We start from the raw sequence: 19,154 nt of genomic DNA on the forward strand, positions 1-19,154 counted from the left end.
CTTCAGCCCCACCCCTTCCTCCCTGTGGCCCCGCCCCTTATTGCGTCATAGTAGCCCCGCCCCTCCAGCCCCTTCACTGGAGCCCCGCCCCTCGTTGCGTCACTGTGGCCCCGCCCCAACCATCCCTTCACTGGAGCCCCGCCCATTGTTGCGTCACTGTGGCCCCGCCCCCTCTACATCCTTTATTGGAGCCCCGCCCCCATCCCCCTCACCGGAGCCCCTCCCGCCCTCCCCGTTCTGGCCACGCCCCTTTCCCCTCTAGCCCCGCCCCAGACCTAATCTCCTTCTCCTATAGGCCCGCGCGACTCCTCCAAGCCTCCCTATTGGTCCCCGCGCACCGCCCCCCCCGGCTGGCCCCGCCCCCGGCCGCTATACGCATGCGCATCCCGCCTCGCACGCCCGCCCCCTTTCGGCGGGACGGGAGAGGTGCAGAGGCGAGGCCCGTCCCGGGCGCCATGGAGGTGGAGGAGGCGTTTCGCACGGTGGGCGAGATGGGCGTCTATCAGATGTACCTGTGCTTCCTGCTGGCCGTGCTGCTGCAGGTCAGTCTCGCCCCCCTCCTTTCTGAGCGCCCCCGAGGTGCAGAGCACTGTACTGAGCGCTTGCAAAGCACAGTTCATCAAAAGACACAGTCCCCGCCCACACTTGGCTGGCAGCCTGGACCAAACGTCTAGTACAGTGCTCTGCACGCTCGTAAGCGCTCAGTAAATACCGCCGGCGATTTTTTTTTTCCACTGGTACTTGTTCAGCGCTTCCTGGGTGGCAGGCACTGTGCTAAGCGCTGGGGTAGATGCAAGCTTATCAGGTTGGACAAGGTCCCTGGCCCTTATGGGGCTCCCATCCCCATGATAATGGTGATGTTTGTTAAGCACTTGCTATGGGTCAAGCACTGTACTAAGCGCTGGGGCGGACGCAAGCTCGTTGGGTTGGACACAATCCCCGTCCCACGCGGGGTTCGCGGTCTCCATCCCCATTTGACAGATGAGGGAACTGAGGCCCAGGGAAGGGAAGTGACTTGCCCAGGGTCGCGCAGAATATTAATAACGTTGCTACTTGTTAAGCGCTTACTATGGGCAGAGCGCTGTTCTAAGCGCTGGGGGAGATCCAGGGTCATCAGGTTGTCCCACCTGAGGCTCCCAGTCTTCATCCCCATTTGACAGATGAGCTCACTGAGGCCCAGAGAAGGGAAGTGACTGGCCCACGGTCACCCAGCTGACAAGGGCAGAGCCGGGATGCGAACCCATGACCTCTGAGTCTTGCCACTGAGCCACGCTGCTTCTCTAGTGCAAGTGGCGGGGGTGGGATTAGAACCCAGGTCCTTCCCAGGCCCGGGCTGTAGCCGCTAGGCCCATTGGACGGAGGACAGACGAAACAGTTCCGGCCCTCAGGGAGCTTCCAGTCTACTGTGGGCAGCACCCGTTTGCCCTCCCACTTGGACCGTGAGCCCCATGTGGGACGGCGACTCTGTCCGACCTGCTGATGTTGAGTCTCCTCCAGTGCTTTGCTCGTAGTAAGCGCTTTAGAAATGCTATCATCGTTTTAATTAATAATAATAATGGCATTTATTAAGCGCTCACTACGTGCCAAGCACTATTCTAAGCGCTGAGGGAGATACAGGATCATCAGGTTGTCCCCCGCGAGGCCCACGGTCTTCATCCCCATTTGACGGATGAAGTCACTGAGGCCCAGTGGAGTGACTCGCCCAGAGCCGCACCGCCGACAAGCGGCGGAGCCGCGACTCGAACCCACGACCTCCGACTCCCCAGCCCGGGCTCTTTCCGCTGAGCCACGCTGCTTCTCGGCTTCTGCTTCGCTATTTGCTGAGCCCCCCGCCCATCTAGGAAGAGGGAAGACCCGTTCGAAAATCAACACGGTCCCACGTAGAACGGACGGGGATCGTTATCGAAGCCGTTAACGTCGAGTTTTCCGCCTCTCTCGTCTCCTCCATCCCTCCGCGGGACTCTCTCCCCCGTCGTATCCGACGGACGGTGACCCTCCCCACCCTCGAAACAGTGTGCAGCCCACCTCCTCCAAGAAGCCCTCCCCGCTTAATCCCTCATTTCTCCTCTCTGCCCTCTCCTCTTCGTGGTCTCTGCATTTGCGGCGTTTTAAAACCCACCCGAGCCCCCCCGGCGCTCGTCTCCGTATCCTTCTCGTCCGCTATTTCTCCTATCTGTAATTGAGTTTATCTCCCCCTCCCCTGTTGCCAGGGATGAATCAATCGATTGTTTTAATCGAGCGCTTACTACCACTAATAATAATGCCGGTATTTGCTAAGCGCTTACCTTATTATTAGTGATAATAATGGAATTTAAGCGCTTACCTTGTGCCAGACACTACGCCAAGCGCAGGGCTCGATAATCAGGTTGTCCCGCGTGGGGCTCCCGCTTTTAATCCCCATCTTACAGACGAGGTAACTGAGGCACGGAGAGGTGAAGCGGTTTGCCCAGACGGGATTAGAGAAGAGAAGATCAGAGAAGCAGCGTGGCCCAGCGGAAAGAGCCCGGGCTTGGGAGTCAGAGGTCATGAGTTCGAATCAGCTGTGTGACTGTGGGCGAGTCGCTTCCCTTCTCTGTGCCTCAGTGACCTCATCTGGAAAATGGGGATTAACCGTGAGCCTCACGTGGGACGACCTGATTCCCCTGTATCTCCCCCAGCGCTTAGAACAGTAGTAAGCGCTTAACAAATACCAACATTATTATTATTATTATTATTATTATTAGAACCCACGTCCTCCGACGCCCGGGCTCTTTCCACGGAGCCGCGCTGCTTCTCCGTGAGCAGAGCGCTGTGCTAAATGCTTGGGAGAGCGCGACGTAGCGGAGTCGGTAGACACCTCCCTCGCCCGCGCCGAGCTGACGGTCTAGAGAGGGAGGGGGGCGTTAATGGAAATAAATAAATGACGGATCTGGACGTAAGGGGTGCGGGGCTGAGGGAGGGGGTGAATAAAAGGGGCGAGTCCGGGCGACGCAGAAGGGAGCGGGAGAAGAGGAAAGGAGGGGCGCGGTCAGGGAAGGCCGCCTGGAGGAGATGGGCCTTCGATAAGGCTTTGATCGTGTCGCGCTTATCGTATTTTACTATTGTACCCTGACACCGGGAGTGTTCGATCAATACCGTCGGTCGATCGCTTTCCAAGTGGCAGATGCCCCGGGGTCCCGGGCTAGGAAACGGTGGCCTTGGGCTTTCTCTTGCAACTTGCCTTTTCCCTCGCTCCGCTCGGGAAGGAGGGAACCCCGAAGTGTTCTGCACTCTGGCTCTCGGTTTGAGGAAGTGGGAGATGGCCGGGCGTCGTACGGCAGAGAAGCAGCGGGGCCCAGTGGGTAGAGCTCGGGCCCGGGCGTCAGAAGACCCTAATCCCCGCTCCGCCCCTTGCCGGCTGCGTGACCCTGGGCAGGTCACTTCACGTCTCTGGGCCTCGGTTGCCTCGCCTATAAAATGGGGATGAAGACGACGCGAGCCCCGTGAAGGACTTGTATCTTCCCCCAGCGCTCAGTACAGATCCTGGCTACGCTTAAGAAATACCATTAAAACAAATCCAAAGAACTGTTTTTTTTACTCTGTCTCCTCATTAGAGCCTAAACTCTAGGTGGGCAGTGGAAACGTTTTAAGCGTCAGTTGTATTTTTCTCAACCTTCAGTCAATCAGTGGTATTTATGGAGCGCTCATTAAGCACTTGGCCGCCCACCTCTCGAGCTTAGGGGCGAGAACACCTGTCACCCAGCGGACGCTCAGTAAATACCAGTCCCGGGAACCCAGTAAGGGCGTTTCCGGAAAGGAAAGGCATTGAGGAAGAAATGAATAGGCCACAGGCTCTCTGTTTGCTCTCGTCCCCGGGTCGGACCGACTTCAGCCGCTCCCAATTTTTAATTCCAACCAAATAGTTTTCACAACTCTATTGGGTAAGCGGTTTCCGTTTGCGCATTTCCTGTCGGCCGACGGTTTGGCGGGAACATCTGCCTCGTTCCTCCTGCCCTTATCATTATCGAGGTCCTTGTTAAACCAAATTACTGGACTGTAAACTCGCGGGCAGGGAACGTGTCTGGTTATTGTTCTACTGGTCTCTCGCAAGGGCTTAAACAGTGCGCTGCACCCAGGAAGCGCTCAATAAATACGATTAAGCGCTTGCTGCGTGCCAGGCACCGTTCTAAGCGCCGGGGTCGACGCAGGTTAATCAGGCTGGACGCAGGCCCCGTCCACGTGGGGCTCACCCTCTTATCCCCATCTTACGGAGGAGGGAACGGGAGCCCGGAGAAGTGAAGCGGCCCGCCCGAGGCGACGCAGCAGACGAGCAGATTGGAACCCGGGTCCTTTCGACTCCCGGGCCCGGGCGGTAGCCGGTAGGCCCCGGCGGCTTCTATCGCGCCCTCGCCCCCGGCGCGGAGTGCGCGCGCTGACCGTCGCGTCCGGCGTTTCAGCTGTACGTGGCCACGGAAGCCATCCTCGTCGCCCTGGTGGGCGCCACCCCTCCGTACCGCTGGGACCTGGCCGGGCTCGTGGCCAACCAGAGCCTCGCCAACCGGTCCGCCGGACAGGACCGGGCCTTCGGCGATTGGTTCCTGGGGGCCAACGGCAGCGAGATCCGCAGGCTCGTCCACTTCACCGGCAGCTTCACCTCCATCGCCTCTGAGGTACCGCGGGGACGCCCCGGGGGGATCGGGCGGGGGGCGGTCACCCCGCCTCGCCCGGCAGCCCCCGATCGTCGCGAGCGATGCAGACGATGGGGGTGAGGGTAATGATAGTCGCGGTAACTGTTAGTTACGAGTCAGGTTGGACGCGGTCCCCGTCCCCCGCGGGGCTCACGGTCTGCATCCCCGTTTTACAGATGAGGGAACTGAGGCACGTTGCGGTGGGCGAGGAGGCGTCGGGGGGTCCCTAGCCCCCCCGGGCCGTCGGCGGGGTCCCCGTTGGGAGTCGAGGTGCCTCGCGACTCTCCTGGGGTTGGCAGGGGTCGGGGGGTGGGGGAAGGGAGGAGGGTCTGGGGGGGGGTGGCCGGATGAGAAGGCTCTGTGGCCCCCGGGGCGGCGGGCGACCTGGGTCCCCGACCCTCAGGGGTTCCAGCAGTCACCTCTCGGGTCGATCGGGTCCGTCGTAGCAGCGGTCACCTCCCCCTCCACCGCCTCATGTTCTCTCCCCCTCCTTATCCTTCCTGTTCTTCCCCTTCCTCCTCCTCTTTTCCCTCTCCTTCTCCTTTCCCTTCTTTCCCTCCTCTTCCTCCTCCTCCTTGGCCTTTCCCTCCTCTTCTCTTCCTTCTCCTTCTTTCCCACCTCTTCGTCCTCCCCCCCTTCCTTCTCCTCATCTTCATCTTCTCCTTTCCCGTCTCTTCCTCCTCCTTTCCGTCCCCTTCTCCTCTTCCTCCTCCTCCTTTCCCTCCTCTGCCTTCTCCTCTTCTTCCTCCTCCCCCTTCTCTTCCTTCTCCTCTTCCTCCTCCTTCTCCTTTCCCATCTCTTCCTCCTCCTCTGCCTTCTCCTCTTCTTCCTCCTCCTTTTCCTCCTCTTTCTCCTCCTCCTCCCCTTATGCCTCTCCTTCTCTTTTCCCTCCTCTTCTCTTCCTCCTCCCCCTCCTCTTCCTTCTCCTCTTCCTCCTCCTTCTCCTTTCCCATCTCTTCCTCCTCCTCTTCCTCCTCCTTTCCATCCCCTTCTCTCCCTCCTCCTCCTTTCCCTCCTCTTCCTTCTCCTCTTCTTCCTCCTTCTTTCCCTCCTCTTCCTCTCCTCTTCCTCCTCCTTTCCTGCCTCTTCCTCCCCCTCCCATCTCCTCCTCCTCTTTCTCCCCCTCCTCTTCCTCCTCCTCCTTTCCGTTCTCCTCCTCCTCCCCTCCTCGCCTGCCTTCTCACCCCATCATCCTCGCCGTGGTCCTCGCCCCCGGCCCGGTCGCCGTCGCCCGGGGCTCGTCCGGCGGCAGTGGTACCTGATCGCCGACCGATCGTACAAGGTCAGCGCGGCCAGCTCGTGTTTCTTCAGCGGCGTGTTTGTGGGCGTGCTGACCTTCGGCCAGCTCTCGGACCGCTACGGCAGGAAGAAGGTTTTCCTCACAGGTACCGCCGGGGCCGGGGCGGGGGGACCCCGAGCCCGCCTGCCCCCCGGCGACGCGGGGACCCCGGCTTTCGCCACGCCGACGGGGCCCCGGGCCCGCCGGAGGTCGCCGAGTCTTAAGAACGGCCAACGGGGACCGGAGAGGCCGGGCTGGGCCCGGAGGATGGAGGAAGGGAGGACCGAGAGACGGAACGGAGTGGAGGGGTGCGAGAGAGGCCAGGATGTCTGGAGCGGTCGGTGGAAAGGACCGGAAAGGAACGGGAAAGTCTGGACGTGGGGAAGATGGCGTGAAAACCTCCCCCAAATTCCCCAGGAGCGGCCTAGTGGCCAGAACCCGGGCCGGGGACTCAGAAGGACGAGGGTTCTAATCCCGGCTCCGCCACCGGTCTGCTGCGGGACCTCGGGCGAGTCGTTTAACTTCTCCGTTCCCTCGTCCGTCAAATGGGGGTGAGAGCGGGAGCCCCGTGAGGGACGGGGACCGAGCCCGGCCTGATAGATTTATCCACGGTCCAGGAGAACGATAAAGAGACACGTTCCCCGCCCTCGACGAGCTTCCTCTCTCCCGAGCTCTTAGCCCAGCGCTCCGCGCACAGTAAGCGCTCCATAAATACGATTGCCCGACCGACCGCCCCGGCCCCCGTAGCGTGTCGGAGACCCCGGAGGTCGGGGCGGCGGCCCCCCGTCCGGCCCGGGCTGCGCTCCCTCGTGTTTTCCAGGTTTCGCCTTGGACCTGGTGTGCGCCCTGGGCAGCGGGCTGGCCCCCTCCTACGAGCTCTTCGCCCTGTCGCGCTTCCTCGTGGGGGTCACGAACGGCGGGATGTCACTCGTCGCCTTCGTCCTGCTCAACGAGTGCGTGGGCGCTGCCTACTGGGCCCTGGCAGGTCGGTCCCCTGGGGGTCGCCGGGTCGGGGGACCCCGGGAGTGGGTCTCGAACCCGGGCCCGGAGGAGGAGCAAGGCCTAGGAGTCGAAAGGATCTGGGTTCTAATCCTGGCCTCGCCCCATACCTGCTGCGTGACCTCGGGGAAGTCTCTTTTCTTCTCTGGGCCTCAGTTCCCTCCTCTGTAAAGTGGGGATAGAGATCGCGAACCCGGTGCGGGACGGGGGACCGTGTCCAACCGGATTTGCTCGTATCCACCCCAGCGCTTAGAGCGCTGCTCGGCACATAGTAAGCGCTCGACGAATACCGTGGTTATCGTCGTCGTCGGCTTGCGTCCGCCCCGGCGGTTAGAGCGGTGCTCGGCACACAGCACTTAACAGATACGATCATTGTTATTATTTGCTTGTTATCCACCGCAGCACTTAGAACGCTGCTCAGCACATATTAAGCGCTTAACAAATACCGTAATCATTATTATTGTTAATTTGCTTGGGTCCACCCCGGCGCTTAGCGTGCAGCGTGGCTCAGTGGAAGGAGCCCGGGCTGGGGAGTCAGAGGTCGTGGGTTCGAATCCCGGCTCTGCCGCTTGTCAGCTTTGTGACTGTGACACTTCACTTCTCTGTGCCTCGGTTCCCTCATCTGTAAAATGGGGATTAAGTCTGTGAGCCTCACGCGGGACAACCTGATGACCCCGTATCTACCCAGCGCTTAGAACAGTGCTCTGCACATAGTAAGCGCTTAACAAATACCAACGTTATTATTATTATTACCACTGCGCAGCACATATTGAGCCCTTAACAGACACCATAATTATTATTATTAATTTGCCTGTGTCCACCCCGGCGCTTAGTGCACTGCTCAGCACATAGTAAGCGCTTAGCAAATACCATAATTCTTGTTATGTGCTCCTGTCCACCCCAGTGCTTAGAACAGTGCCCGGCCCATAGTAAGCACTTCAATACCGTCATTATTAACAAACACTGCGGTTGTTATTATTATTATTAGGAGGGGCGGGAGCGACCATCCTCCCGTTTCAGGGGGTGTGCGCCGGCACTGCCCGCGGCGGGTGCCGGTCGACGGCCCGGGGGGGGTCACCCCGATCCCGAGGAGAAGCGAGAGGGGGAAATCGGGCGACTGGCGGGAGGGCAGGGGCGACGGGGAATCGTCCGGGGGGGGGGGGGGTCGGCGGCCGGAGGGGCTGCGCGCGGGGGGCCGACGGCGCGCCGTCTTCTTTCCCCGGCTGCGGCAGGCTCCGTGGGCGGCCTGTTTTTCGCGGTGGGGATCGCCCAGTACGCGCTGTTGGGGTACTTCGTCCGCTCCTGGAGAACCCTGGCCGCCGTGGTCAACCTGCAGGGGACCGCGGTCTTCCTCCTGTCTCTGTAAGTGGTCCGCGCGGCCGGCCGGAAGGATCCGACCCCCCCTTCCTTCAAACACACCCTACCTTTAAAGCCTTACTGAGGGCCCGTCTCCTCCAGGAAGCCTTCCCTGCCTGCGCCCTCCTCCCTTCTGCGTCCCCCGACTCGCTCCCTCCATTCATCGCCCCGCACCGCTAAGGTCCGCCTCGGTCGTTCTATTTATATCTCGTCCGCTCAACTGTATGTATTTTAATTGCCCTATTTATTTTGTCAATGAGCCGTACATCATCTTGATTCTGGTTTTTTGCTGCCGTTTTAACGAGATGTTCGTCCATCCCCTCGATTCTATTTATCGCCCTCGTTCTCGTCGGTCCGTCTCCCCCGATTAGACCGTGAGCCCGTCAGAGGGCCGGGACCGTCTCTATCTGTTACCGATCTGTCCATTCCAAGCGCTCAGTCCAGTGCTGTGCACATAGTAAGCGCTCAATAAATACTATTATTGAATGAACGAATGAATCTGCCTCCCCGGTTCTAGACTGTAAGCTCACTGTGGGCAGGGAATCTCTTATGATAATAATAATAATGATAATTATGGCATTTAAGTGCTTACTATTTACGACGCGCCAAGGTGGAGACAGGCAAGTCCGGTTGGACCCAGTCCCTGCCCCGCGCAGGGCTCGCCATCTCAATCCCCCCGTTTTACAGATGTGAGCAGCGTGGCTCAGTGGAAAGAGCCCGGGCTTGGGAGTCAGAGGTCATGGGTTCGACTCCCGGCTCTGCCGCTTGTCAGCCGGGTGACCGTGGGCGAGTCGCTTCGCTTCTCTGGGCCTCAGTTCCCTCATCTGGAAAATGGGGATTAACTGTGAGCCTCACGGGGGACGACCCGATGACCCCGAATCTCCCCCAGCGCTTAGAACGGCGCTCTGCGCATGGTAAGCGCTTAACAAATACCACTGAGGCCCAGAGAGGGGAAGCGACTTGCCTGTGTCCACACAGCAGACAAATGGCAAAGCCGGGATTATTCCTCCCTTCCTTCATTGACTCAGTCGTATCTATTGAGCGCTTACTGTGTGCGGGGCACCGTACTAAGCGCTGGGAAAGTCCAGTTCGGCAACAGATAGAGGCGATCCCTGTCCGACGACGGGCTCACGGTCAGCCGGTCCCGCGTTCTGTCCTCTCCCGAGCGTTTAGCACAGGGCCGTGCCCAGAGTGAGCGCTCAGTAAGCACAGTTGACTTCCTTGCAGCTGGGCGGCCGCTCTGCGTAACCTGTCGGATTTGTTCCCTCCCCTTTGATCTCTTGATCTTTGATCTCCCTCCTGGTTTTTTCCTCCGTCAAAAACCCGACCGCCTCCGGGCCGCCTTCCCGGGGACCGATGGCGTTTTGTTTCTGCCACGGAGCAGCCGTTGGGAAACGTGCGCACACGACGCACGGGGCCCCCGCCGTCCCCTCCGCCTCTCCCCTCCCGCCCGTCGCCTCCGGCCCCGTCCGGCGTCTTCCCAGCCGTCCGCTCCGTTGGACGACCCGGACGAATCTCCGTCAGTTGCATTTACTGAGAGCCCGCCGGGTGCGGGGCACTGCGCCGAACGCCTCGGGCGTTCACCCAGTTGTATTTCTGGAGCGCGTGCCCTGTGCGGAGCGCTGTACTGATCCCTTGGGAGAGTTAAATGGAGTTAGGAGGCGCGATCCCCGTCTGCCGGGCGCGGAGCGCCGTACTGAACGCTCGGGAGAGTCCGGTAGAGTTGGGAGTCGTGATCCCTGGCCTTCGTGGAGCGTACGGTCTGCCGTGTGCAGAGCGCTGTACTGAGCGCTTGGGAGAGTCCAACAGAGTTAGTAGATACCGTCCTTATCCTCGAGGAGCTGACAGTCTGCCGGATTCAGCGCTGTACTGAGCGCTTGGGAGAGTCCAGCGGAGTCAGTAGACGTCCTCCTTATCCTCGAGGAGCTGACAGTCTGCCGGATTCAGCGCTGTACTGAGCGCTTGGGAGAGTCCAGGGGAGTTGGTGGAGGCGATCCTTGTCCCTGAGGGGTTTACAAGATACCGTAAGGGGAGCGCCGTACTGAGCGCTTGGGAGAGTCCAATAGGTTTGGTAGGAGGAATCCGGATCCTTGCGGCGTACGGCGGGCAGAACGCTTGGGAGAGGACGATGCAACAGCCAACAGGCCCATTCCCTGCCCCGAACGAGCTGACGGTCTAGAGGGGGAGACGGACATTAATGGAAATGAGTAAGCAGCGGAGCGCCCCGCCCGGAGTAAGCGCCCAGTAAATCCGATCGCCGGCCGGCCCCTCCGTTTCAGGTTCATCCCCGAATCCCCCCGCTGGCTGTACGCGCAGGGCCGGCTGAGCGAAGCGGAGGACGTCCTCTACCTGATCGCCCGGAGGAACCGCGCCCCGAAATGCACCTTTTCCCTGACGCTCCCGGAAGACCGCGGTCCCAGGGAATCGGCCGGCTTCCTCGACCTCTTCCGCTCCAGGGTCCTCCTGGGACACACGCTCGTCATGGTCGTCGTCTGGTTCGTACGCAGCGGGTTCGCGGGAGCCCCCGGGGCCACCGCCCACTGGCTGGACGGTCCCCCCCGCCGCCCCCCTCCTAGCAATGACAATCGCTGCGGTATTGGTTCGGCCCTTACTACGTGCCGGACGCTCTACTGAGCGCCGGGGCGGACGCGAGCAAGTCGGGTCGGGCGCGGTCCCCGTCCGGCTCACGGTCTTAATCCCCGTCTGACGGGTGAGGGAACTGAGGCCCGGAGAAGCTAAATAACGGTAATGACGGTGATGGTATTTGTTAAGCGCTTACCGCGTCAAGCACCGTACTGAGCGCCGGGGCAGATGGAAGATAGTTCGGACACAGACTCTGTCCCGCGTGGGGCTCACCGTCTTAATCCCCGTTGGACAGATGAGGGAACTGAGGCCCGGAGAAGTTAAATAATAACAGTGACGACGACGGTATTTGTTAAGCGCTTTCTATGCCAAGCACTGTTCTAAGCGCTGGGGTAAGTAGAAGGCAGTCAGTTTGGAGCCAGTCCTCGTCCCGCACGGGGCTCCCGGCCCTCGTCCCCATTTGGCGGGTGAGGTGACCGCGACCCGGAGAAGCGAAGCGACTTGCCCGGGGTCCCGCGGCAGACAGGCGGCGGAGCCGGGATTAGAACCCGCGACCCCCTGATTCCCAGGCCCGGGCTGTAGCCACGAGGGCATTTCTTCACCTCGGCCGGCGGCCCGGATCTCGGCGCCGGGGGGCCCGAGAGGGTCTCCGGGCCCGCGGTCCGGGGAGGAGGAGACGCCGTCCTCCGTCTGCGTCCTCCCCGGCAGGTTCGTGTGCAGCCTGGTGTACTACAGCCTGACCCTCAGCGTGGGAGACCTCGGCGGGAGCGTCTATGCCAACCTGGCCCTCTCCGGCCTGGTGGAGATCCCCTCCTACCCCATCTGCGTCTACCTGATCAACCAGAAATGGTCAGTGGGCACGGCCGTGGGGCGGAGGCCTCGCTCCGGGGGCGCGGAATGGACCCCGTCCCCCTCCGCCCCTCCCCGGGGCCGGGGCGACGACCCCCCGGCCCTCGTCCCGGTCACCGATTCGAGTCGCCGGCCGTAGGGTGGGTGGCCGGCCCCCGAGGAGACGGGGGACGGGGCGGGGGTTGAATCGAGTGCGCTCGTTTTTAAAAATGATAACGATAATGATAGTACCGAAGCGCTTTGTACGTCCCAGGCACCGCACCGAGTGCCGGGGTGGTGACGAGCGCAGCCACCCCGTCCCCGCCCCGTCTCGATCCCCATTTTCCGGAGGAGGGAACTGAGGCCCAGAGAAGCGACTTGCCCGAAGTCACCCGGCGGACAGGCGGCGGAGCCGAAATCAGAGGCCGTGCTTCTCCTATTAAGCGCTTACTCCGTGCTAAACGCCGGAGTAGCTACAGTCTCTTCAGGGTGGACCCGGGCCCCGCCCGGGGCTCCCGGTCCTCATCCCGGTTTTCCAGCTGAGGATGAGTGCGGGGAGGGGCTTGGGGGCGGGGGGCCGCGGAGGGCTGGGGCGGACCGGTCTCACCCGCCGCCGCCTCGGTTCTCTGAGGTGCGGCCGCAGGCGGACGTTGGCGGCGTTCCTGTGCGGCGGGGGCCTGGCCTGCCTCGTCGTCGTGTTCCTTCCTGAGAAGAGAGGTGAAGCTTGTCCCCCGTCCGGCCCCGGGGCCTTCCACGTCGACGAGCTACTCTCCCCGGCGCTTAGTACGGTGCTCTGCGCCCGGAAAGCGCTCGATACGTACGCCCGACCGACCGAGGGGGGGCCGCGCGCTCTCTCCCTGGCTCGGTCTCCCTAGAACGTAACTTCCTCGGGGCCGGGGCCCGCGTCTTCTTACTGTTGTGCACTTCTACTACCCAGCACGGCGCCCTGCACGCGGTGGGCGCTCGGCACAGTGCCCCGCACGCGGTGAACGTCGGGCACCGTGCCCCGTATTGCTCCGCACCGACGGTCGGCATCCGGCGCGGTGCTCTGCGTACGGGAGGCACCGGGGAGGGGTACCGAAAGCGTAGAGCCGGACCGGGCGCCCCCGGTGGGGGCGGAGCGCCGTACTGGGTGCCTCCTGCGTGCAGAGCGCTGCGCTAAGCGTCTGGGGGAGTGCGTGAGCGAGAGCCGGGCCCAGCCCTCAAAACTCCGGCAGTCTCCGCGGGGAGACGGCTCACTTGGGAAGATCCGCGAGCGGGAGGAAGAGAAGCGGCGGGCCTGGGTTCTGATCCTGCCCCTGACCCGGGGGGGGGGGGGTCCCTCTCCCGCAGACACGGGGCCGCTGGCGGTGGTCAACGGCCGCTCCCTGTCCCTGGTGGGGAAGCTGACCGTCAGCGCGGCGTTCAACGTCGCGTACGTCTACACCGCCGAGCTCTACCCCACCGTCATCAGGCAAGCCGTCCCCGCCGGGGGTCCCCCGACCTCTCCCCCCGACCCCGGTGGTCCTCCGACCCCCGCCCGGGACGCCGGGGGCCCGCGGGGAGGGAGGGGACGGCGGCCGCCCGGTAGACCTCCCGTAAAACCCGGCCTTTCACTCGGTGGTATTTAGTGAGCGCTCACTGTGTGCCGAGCGCTGTCCTAAGCGCCTGGGAGAGTCCAGTCCGACAACGGACAGGCCCGTCCCCCGCCCCCCCCGACCAGCTCCCGGCCTTCTGTCTCCCGCAGGAATGTCGGGCTGGGCACCTGCTCCATGTTCTCCAGAGTCGGGGGGGTGATTGCCCCCTTCGTCCCCTCACTGGTGGGTTTGCACCGTGCCCGCCGGGGCCCGCGTAGGGCACCGGGGTCAATCCCCGGGGCCGGGGGGCGACGGGGCTGAGCGGGACTCCTGTCACCGTTGACCCTCCGTGACCAACCTCTGTCCGTCTCCCCGATTAATAGTGGTGATAATAACGATGTTGGTATTTGTTAAGCGCTTACTCTGTGCAGAGCACCGTTCCAAGCCCGGGGGGAGATACAGGTCATCGGGTTGTCCCACGTGGGGCTCACGGTCTTCGTCCCCGTTTTACAGATGAGGGAACTGAGGCCCGGAGAAGTGAAGTGACTCGCCCGCGGCCAGCTCACAAGTGGCCGAGCCGGGATTCGAACCCATGATAGTATTTGTTAAGCGCTTACTAGGCATCGAGCACCCTTCTGAGCGCCGGGGTAGCCCCGTGGCTCGGCGGAAAGAGCCCGGGCTTGGGAGTCAGAGGCCCTGGGTGCTAATCCCGCCCCTGCCACCGGTCAGCTACGTGACTCCGGGCGAGTCACTTCACCTCTCTGGGCCTCAGTTCCCTCCTCTGTCAAATGGGGATGAAGACCGTGAGCCTCACGGGGGACGACCCGATGACCCCGTCTCCCCCCCCCCGGCGCTTAGACCGGTGCTTGACGCGTAGTAAGCGCTTCACGAATGCCGTCGTCATTATTTACTATTATTCCACGGTAGGTTTGGGTAATCCATGTACCGTTTTCAGTGGTATTTACTGAGCGCTCACCGTGTGCAGAGCACTTTACTAAGCGCTTGGAAAGCACGGTGCGGCAATAGAGAGGGACAATCCCTGCCCGCAGTGCGCTCACGGTCTGCTAAGCGTTTGGGAGAGTACAGTAGAGTAACAGATTCCCGGAGAAGCGGCGTGGCTCAGTGGCAAGAGCCGGGGCTTGGGAGTCGGAGGTCGAGGGTTCTAATCCCGACCCGCCACTTGTCTGCTGTGTGACCTCGGGCGAGCCGCTTCACTTCTCTGCGCCTCAGTGACCTCACTTGTAAAAATGGGGATTAAACAACGCGAGCCCCACGTGGGCCAAGCTGACCACCCTGTATCTCCCCCCCCCCCGGCGCTTAGAACGGTGCCCCGCGCATAGTAAGCGCTTAACAGATACCGTAATCATTATTACCCGCCGCCCACAAGGAGCCGACAGTCTAGTGGGGGAGACGGACACGAAGAGAAATCAATTAGAGACGTGGACGGGAGGGCTGGGGGGATGAAGAAAGGGAGCGAGTCCGGGCGACGCGGAAGGGAGCGGGAGCCGAGGAGACGGGGGCTTCGGTTAGGTTTCGAAGGCGGGATCTGAGGAGGGAGGACGTTCCGGGGTCGGCGGCGAGACCCAGCGAGGAGGTGGATCGTGTCGCTCCCGTCTCTCAGAAACGAGTGCAGTGGTCCCTGCCCTTCCTGGTGTTCGGGGTGACGGGCCTGGCCTCGGGGGCGCTGAGCCTGCTGCTGCCCGAGACGCTGCACCGCCCCCCGCTAGAGACCCTGGCCGACCTCCGCGGAGGGGCCTGCCGGAGGCCGGGCGCCGGGGCCCTGGCCCTGCGCGACCCGGAGGACGCCCAGGTAGGCGCCCTTTCGGGCCGTCGTTCGTTCGGTGGGATCTACGCCTGGAAATCCCCGCCGCGGGTCTGTCGTGTCACCTCGGCCCGGTCGCTTCGCCTTTCTCCGGGCCTCCGTTGCCTCGTCTGCAGAAATGGGGATGAAGAGGGTGAGCCCCGTAGAGAAGGGACGTGGCCCAGTGGCAAGAGCGCGGGCCTGGGAGTCGGGGGACGCGGGTTCCGATCCCGGCTCCGCCCCTCGCCGGCTGCGGGACCCCGAGCAAGCGGCTTCGCTTCTCTGTGCCTCGGTTACCTCATCTGTAAAATGGGGATTGAGAGCGGTGAGCCCCACGTGGGACAACCTGATCACCTCGTGTCTACCCCAGCGCTTAGAACAGGGCCCGGCACATAATAAGCGCTTAACATACCCCATCGTTATTAGTATCAGGTGGGACGGGGACGGGGTCCAACCCGGTTGACTCGTATCTAACCCGGTGCTTTAGAACAGTGCTTGGCACCTAGTAAGCGCTTAACAAGTGCTCTTATTCTTATCTATTGAGTGCTTACTCTGTGCGGGGCACTGTACTAAGCGCTTGGAGAGGACGATAAACAGACACATTGCCTGCCTTCAGGGAGTGGGAGAGACAGACCGGAATAGAAAGAAAGAAATGGTGGATGTGGATGCGGGGCCGGGAGGGGGAGATGAAGAGAGGGAGCGAGTCCGGGCGACGCGGAAGGGAGCGGGAGAAGAGGAAATGGGGGGCGTAATAATAAAGTTGGTATCTGTTAAGCGCTTACTATGTGCCGAGCACCGTTCTAAGCGCTGGGGGAGATACGGGGTCATCGGGTGGTCCCACGTGAGGCTCCCGGTTAATCCCCGTTTGACGGATGAGGTCACCGAGGCCCAGAGAACTGAAGTGACTCGCCCACGGTCACCCAGCCGACAAGGGGCAGAGGCGAGATTCGAACCCATGACCTCTGACTCCCGAGCCCGGGCCCTTTCCACCAAGTCGGGGAAGGCCTCTTGGAGGAGGTGGGCCTTCAGTGAGGCTCGGAAGAGTAGCCAGCCCTCCATCCCCGCCACAGATCCGGGAGGCGGGGAGGGGGACACGGACCGTTCTCCCGACACCGGCCCCGGCCGGACCCCGACAGCCGTCCTCCCGCCTCTCCCCCCCACCCCAGGGGACCCCCGACGGGAGCGAGAGCGAGGACGAATTCTACGACGCCGACGAGGAGACCCAGATGATCAAGTGAGGACCGGCCCCGCGCCCCGAAGACCCCCCCCCCGTCCCCCTCACCGGGATCGGCCGGCCGACCACCCTCCACGCCCCGGGTGCCGCCGGAGAGCGGGAGGGGACTCCGGGCACGGTGCTCCGGGAGCGGGCCCGCGGGGACGAAGCCGTGATTCGCCCTCGGCCCCGGGGCCCAGCTTGGGGAAGCATCCGCGGCGGAGAGGCGGAGGCCTGAATCGTCTCGGTCGGCTGGAGACGAGCCGCGTTACCGATGATCCGACGGTCCCTTTCCCCTCCTCCCCGCTCCGGGCCCCGTCCGTCCGTGACCTCAGCGGGGCCGAGGGAGGACCGCCGGGCCGCGGGGGTGGGTTATCCGCTGCTCTCGGTTATCCGCGCCGCTTTCCCCTCGTCCCCTGCGGGAGTCTGGGGGGGAGGTGGCCGGCGGTCGGGAGCCGGGCCCGCGGCCTCCGGGGTCCGTGGCCCTCGACGGACTGGACGCTCAGAAGACGTCGGTCACTGAAGAAAGGGAGAGGGGTTTCCCGGCAGCGCCCGTCTGGGCAGGGCGGCTCCTCCTTCACGCCCCAGAAGCCGACGGCCCACACGCCGCCCGAGGCCCGGGAACCGTGGCCCCTCACCGCCGGCAGTGCGGCGACCCGTCGGGCTGAGGAGCCGGGCCGGGGGCTCGGGGGGGCAAGGAGGGGCAGGGCGGAGCGGCCGCGCAGCGGGAAATGGTTCGCCGATGCCCAGGGCTCTGCCCGCTGGGCACGTGCTTGACGGGACCGGCGTGTGACGGCCGCGGACAATAAAAAGCCCGCACCCTCGGGAGGCCGAGAGAGTCCATGGCCTGAGGCTCCAGGTACAACCTGGGGGGGGGGGGGTGGGACGGACCAGGGCGATGGGGGGGACGTGGTCTGAGAGCCGGAGGGGAGGTCGAGAGGGTCGGGAGGGCGGGCCCACGCCCAACAATCGCGGCAGATGACCCCCGATGCCCGTCGGCCCGAATCCGGTTTCGCCCCACGGGCCCGGACCCTCGGGGCGGCTCAGTCAGTCGTATTTACTGGGCGCTTCCTATGTACAAAGCACCGTATTAATGATAGTAATGGCATTTGTTAAGCGCTTACTGTGTGCGCTTGGGAGCGAGCACTTTAACGGACGCCTTCCCCCCGCACCAAGAGCTGACGGTCTAGAGCGGGACAGACGTTAATATAAATAAATTACGGATCCGGACGTAAGTCGGGGGGCGGGGGGGAAGAGAGGAAAGGACGGGGTAGGCGGGGAAGGCCTCTTGGAGGAGACGGGCCTTCGGTAAGGCTTTGGAGTCGCTCGGATCTGAGGAGGGACGACGTTCCGGGCCGGAGGCGGGACGTGGGCGAGAGGTTGGTGAGGTGGAGAAGAAGGGACGGGGAGGAGGTTGGCGCTAGAGGAGCCGAGTGTGCGAGCCGGGGTGGGGTAGGAGAGCGGGGAGGTAAGAGGGGACGAGGGGCTTCAAAACCGACGGCGACGAGTTTCTGTTTGAAGCAGGAGGCTGTGTGCTAACGGGAGGGAAGGGGGATGTTAGCACAGGTGTGGGGCGCTCAGTACAGGACCACCCTCCGGTGTCTTTGGCTGCAGGGGGGAGGGGGCTCGGTGAAGGGATCGGATTAGACAGCGAGCCCGTCGCTGGGCGGCGATCGTCTCTATCTGTGGCCCAGTTGTCCATTCCGAGCGCTCAGCACAGTGCTCTGCACGTAGGAAGCGCTCGATAGATACTAGGGAATGAATTTGCCCCCCGTCCTGCCAGACGGGCGAGCCCGGGGTGGTCGCCCCGAGAGGAAAACGCTTCCCCAGCTCGGGCCTTCCTCCGGCGTTGGGTCCCTGGGAGGAAAGCGGATGGAGCGCTGTACCGAAAAGAGACTTAGTATTAACCACCGTGACGGTGGTGTTTGGGAAGCGCTTACCGTGTGCCAAGCACTGTTTCGAAGCACTTGGGGGGGATACAGGGTCCTCGGGTTGTCCCCCGTGGGGCTCCCGGTCTTCGTCCCCATTTGACAGATGAGGTCACTGAGGCCCAGAGAAGTGAAACGGCACCGCGCTGCTTCTCTCTCCCAAGCGCTCGGTACAGTGCTCCGCACCCGGGAGACGTTCAGTGACGGGCCGGGAACGCGTCGGCCGGTTCTGTCGCGCTCTCCCGGGCGCTCGGTACAGTGCTCTGCGCATATAAGCGCTCACTAAATAGGATCGATAGCTCTTGGGGTGACCCGCCGCCTTTTTCCCACCCTTCCAGAGGAAGGCAGCAGCGTCCCCGAGAGCCCCTCGACTGCTGTGTGACCTCGGACGAGTCATTTCGCTTCTCCCGGCCTCCCTTCCCTCCTCTGGAAAATGGGGATCGAGGCCGGGAGCCCAGTTGGGGACCGCGTCCACCCCGATTTGCTTGCGTCCACCCCGGTGCCCAGAACAGCGCCCGGCACGTCGTAGGCGCTTAATAAATTCCGTGATTATTCATTATTAAGTGGGGGAGGAGGGGTGGAGGGAAGGGGACGCCAAGGGATGGGGCGTGACGGGGCAGCCGTGGGCACCGCGGTCTGGAAAAGCCCTCTGTTCTCGACCCGGGTATTTTTTTTCCATGGGGTTAAGCGCTTACTGTGTGCCCGGCACTGTACTAAACGCCGGGGCGGGTACAAGTTCATCGGGTGGGACCCGGTCCCCGTCCCCCGTGGGGCCTCGCAGCCTTCATCCCCGTTCTCCAGGTGAGGGGACCGAGGCTCAGAGAAGTGAAGCGCCTCGCCCAAGGTCACACAGCAGACGGGCGGCGGAGGCGGGATTAGAACCCGCGACCTTTCGACTCCCAGGCCCCGGGCCCCTCGCCGGGTGCGTCGGCGGCTACCGGAGACAATCCGTCTCTCTGGTGGGG

The 19,154-nt window shown here is 62.8% G+C and overlaps 1 protein-coding gene across 1 annotated transcript; it reads left to right on the forward strand.

Moving 5' to 3' along the window:
- Positions 1-401: 401 nt before the first annotated feature.
- SLC22A15 (solute carrier family 22 member 15) lies at positions 402-17,102 on the forward strand. The gene is made up of 12 exons (XM_029081408.2): positions 402-542; positions 4,416-4,628; positions 5,899-6,031; positions 6,746-6,910; positions 8,157-8,286; positions 10,560-10,775; positions 11,572-11,712; positions 12,323-12,408; positions 13,024-13,144; positions 13,418-13,490; positions 14,869-15,057; positions 16,215-17,102. The coding sequence occupies exons 1-12, from the start codon at positions 456-458 to the stop codon at positions 16,284-16,286; spliced, it is 1,626 nt and encodes a 541-aa protein (XP_028937241.1). The 5' UTR covers positions 402-455; the 3' UTR covers positions 16,287-17,102.
- The last annotated feature ends 2,052 nt before the right edge of the window (positions 17,103-19,154 follow it).

The sequence above is a fragment of the Ornithorhynchus anatinus genome, chromosome 16 (assembly GCF_004115215.2).
Source record: "Ornithorhynchus anatinus isolate Pmale09 chromosome 16, mOrnAna1.pri.v4, whole genome shotgun sequence".
Classification (NCBI taxonomy): Eukaryota; Metazoa; Chordata; class Mammalia; order Monotremata; family Ornithorhynchidae; genus Ornithorhynchus; species Ornithorhynchus anatinus.

Excerpts from the sequence above, each read along its gene's own strand:
- SLC22A15 (XM_029081408.2), top strand. The coding sequence starts at position 456 with ATGGAGGTGGAGGAGGCGTTTCGCACGGTGGGCGAGATGGGCGTCTAT. Across the intron at positions 12,409-13,023 it reads GTTCCTTCCTGAGAAGAGAG|ACACGGGGCCGCTGGCGGTG; the intron begins GTGAAGCTTGTC and ends CCTCTCCCGCAG. Across the intron at positions 13,145-13,417 it reads CTCTACCCCACCGTCATCAG|GAATGTCGGGCTGGGCACCT; the intron begins GCAAGCCGTCCC and ends TGTCTCCCGCAG.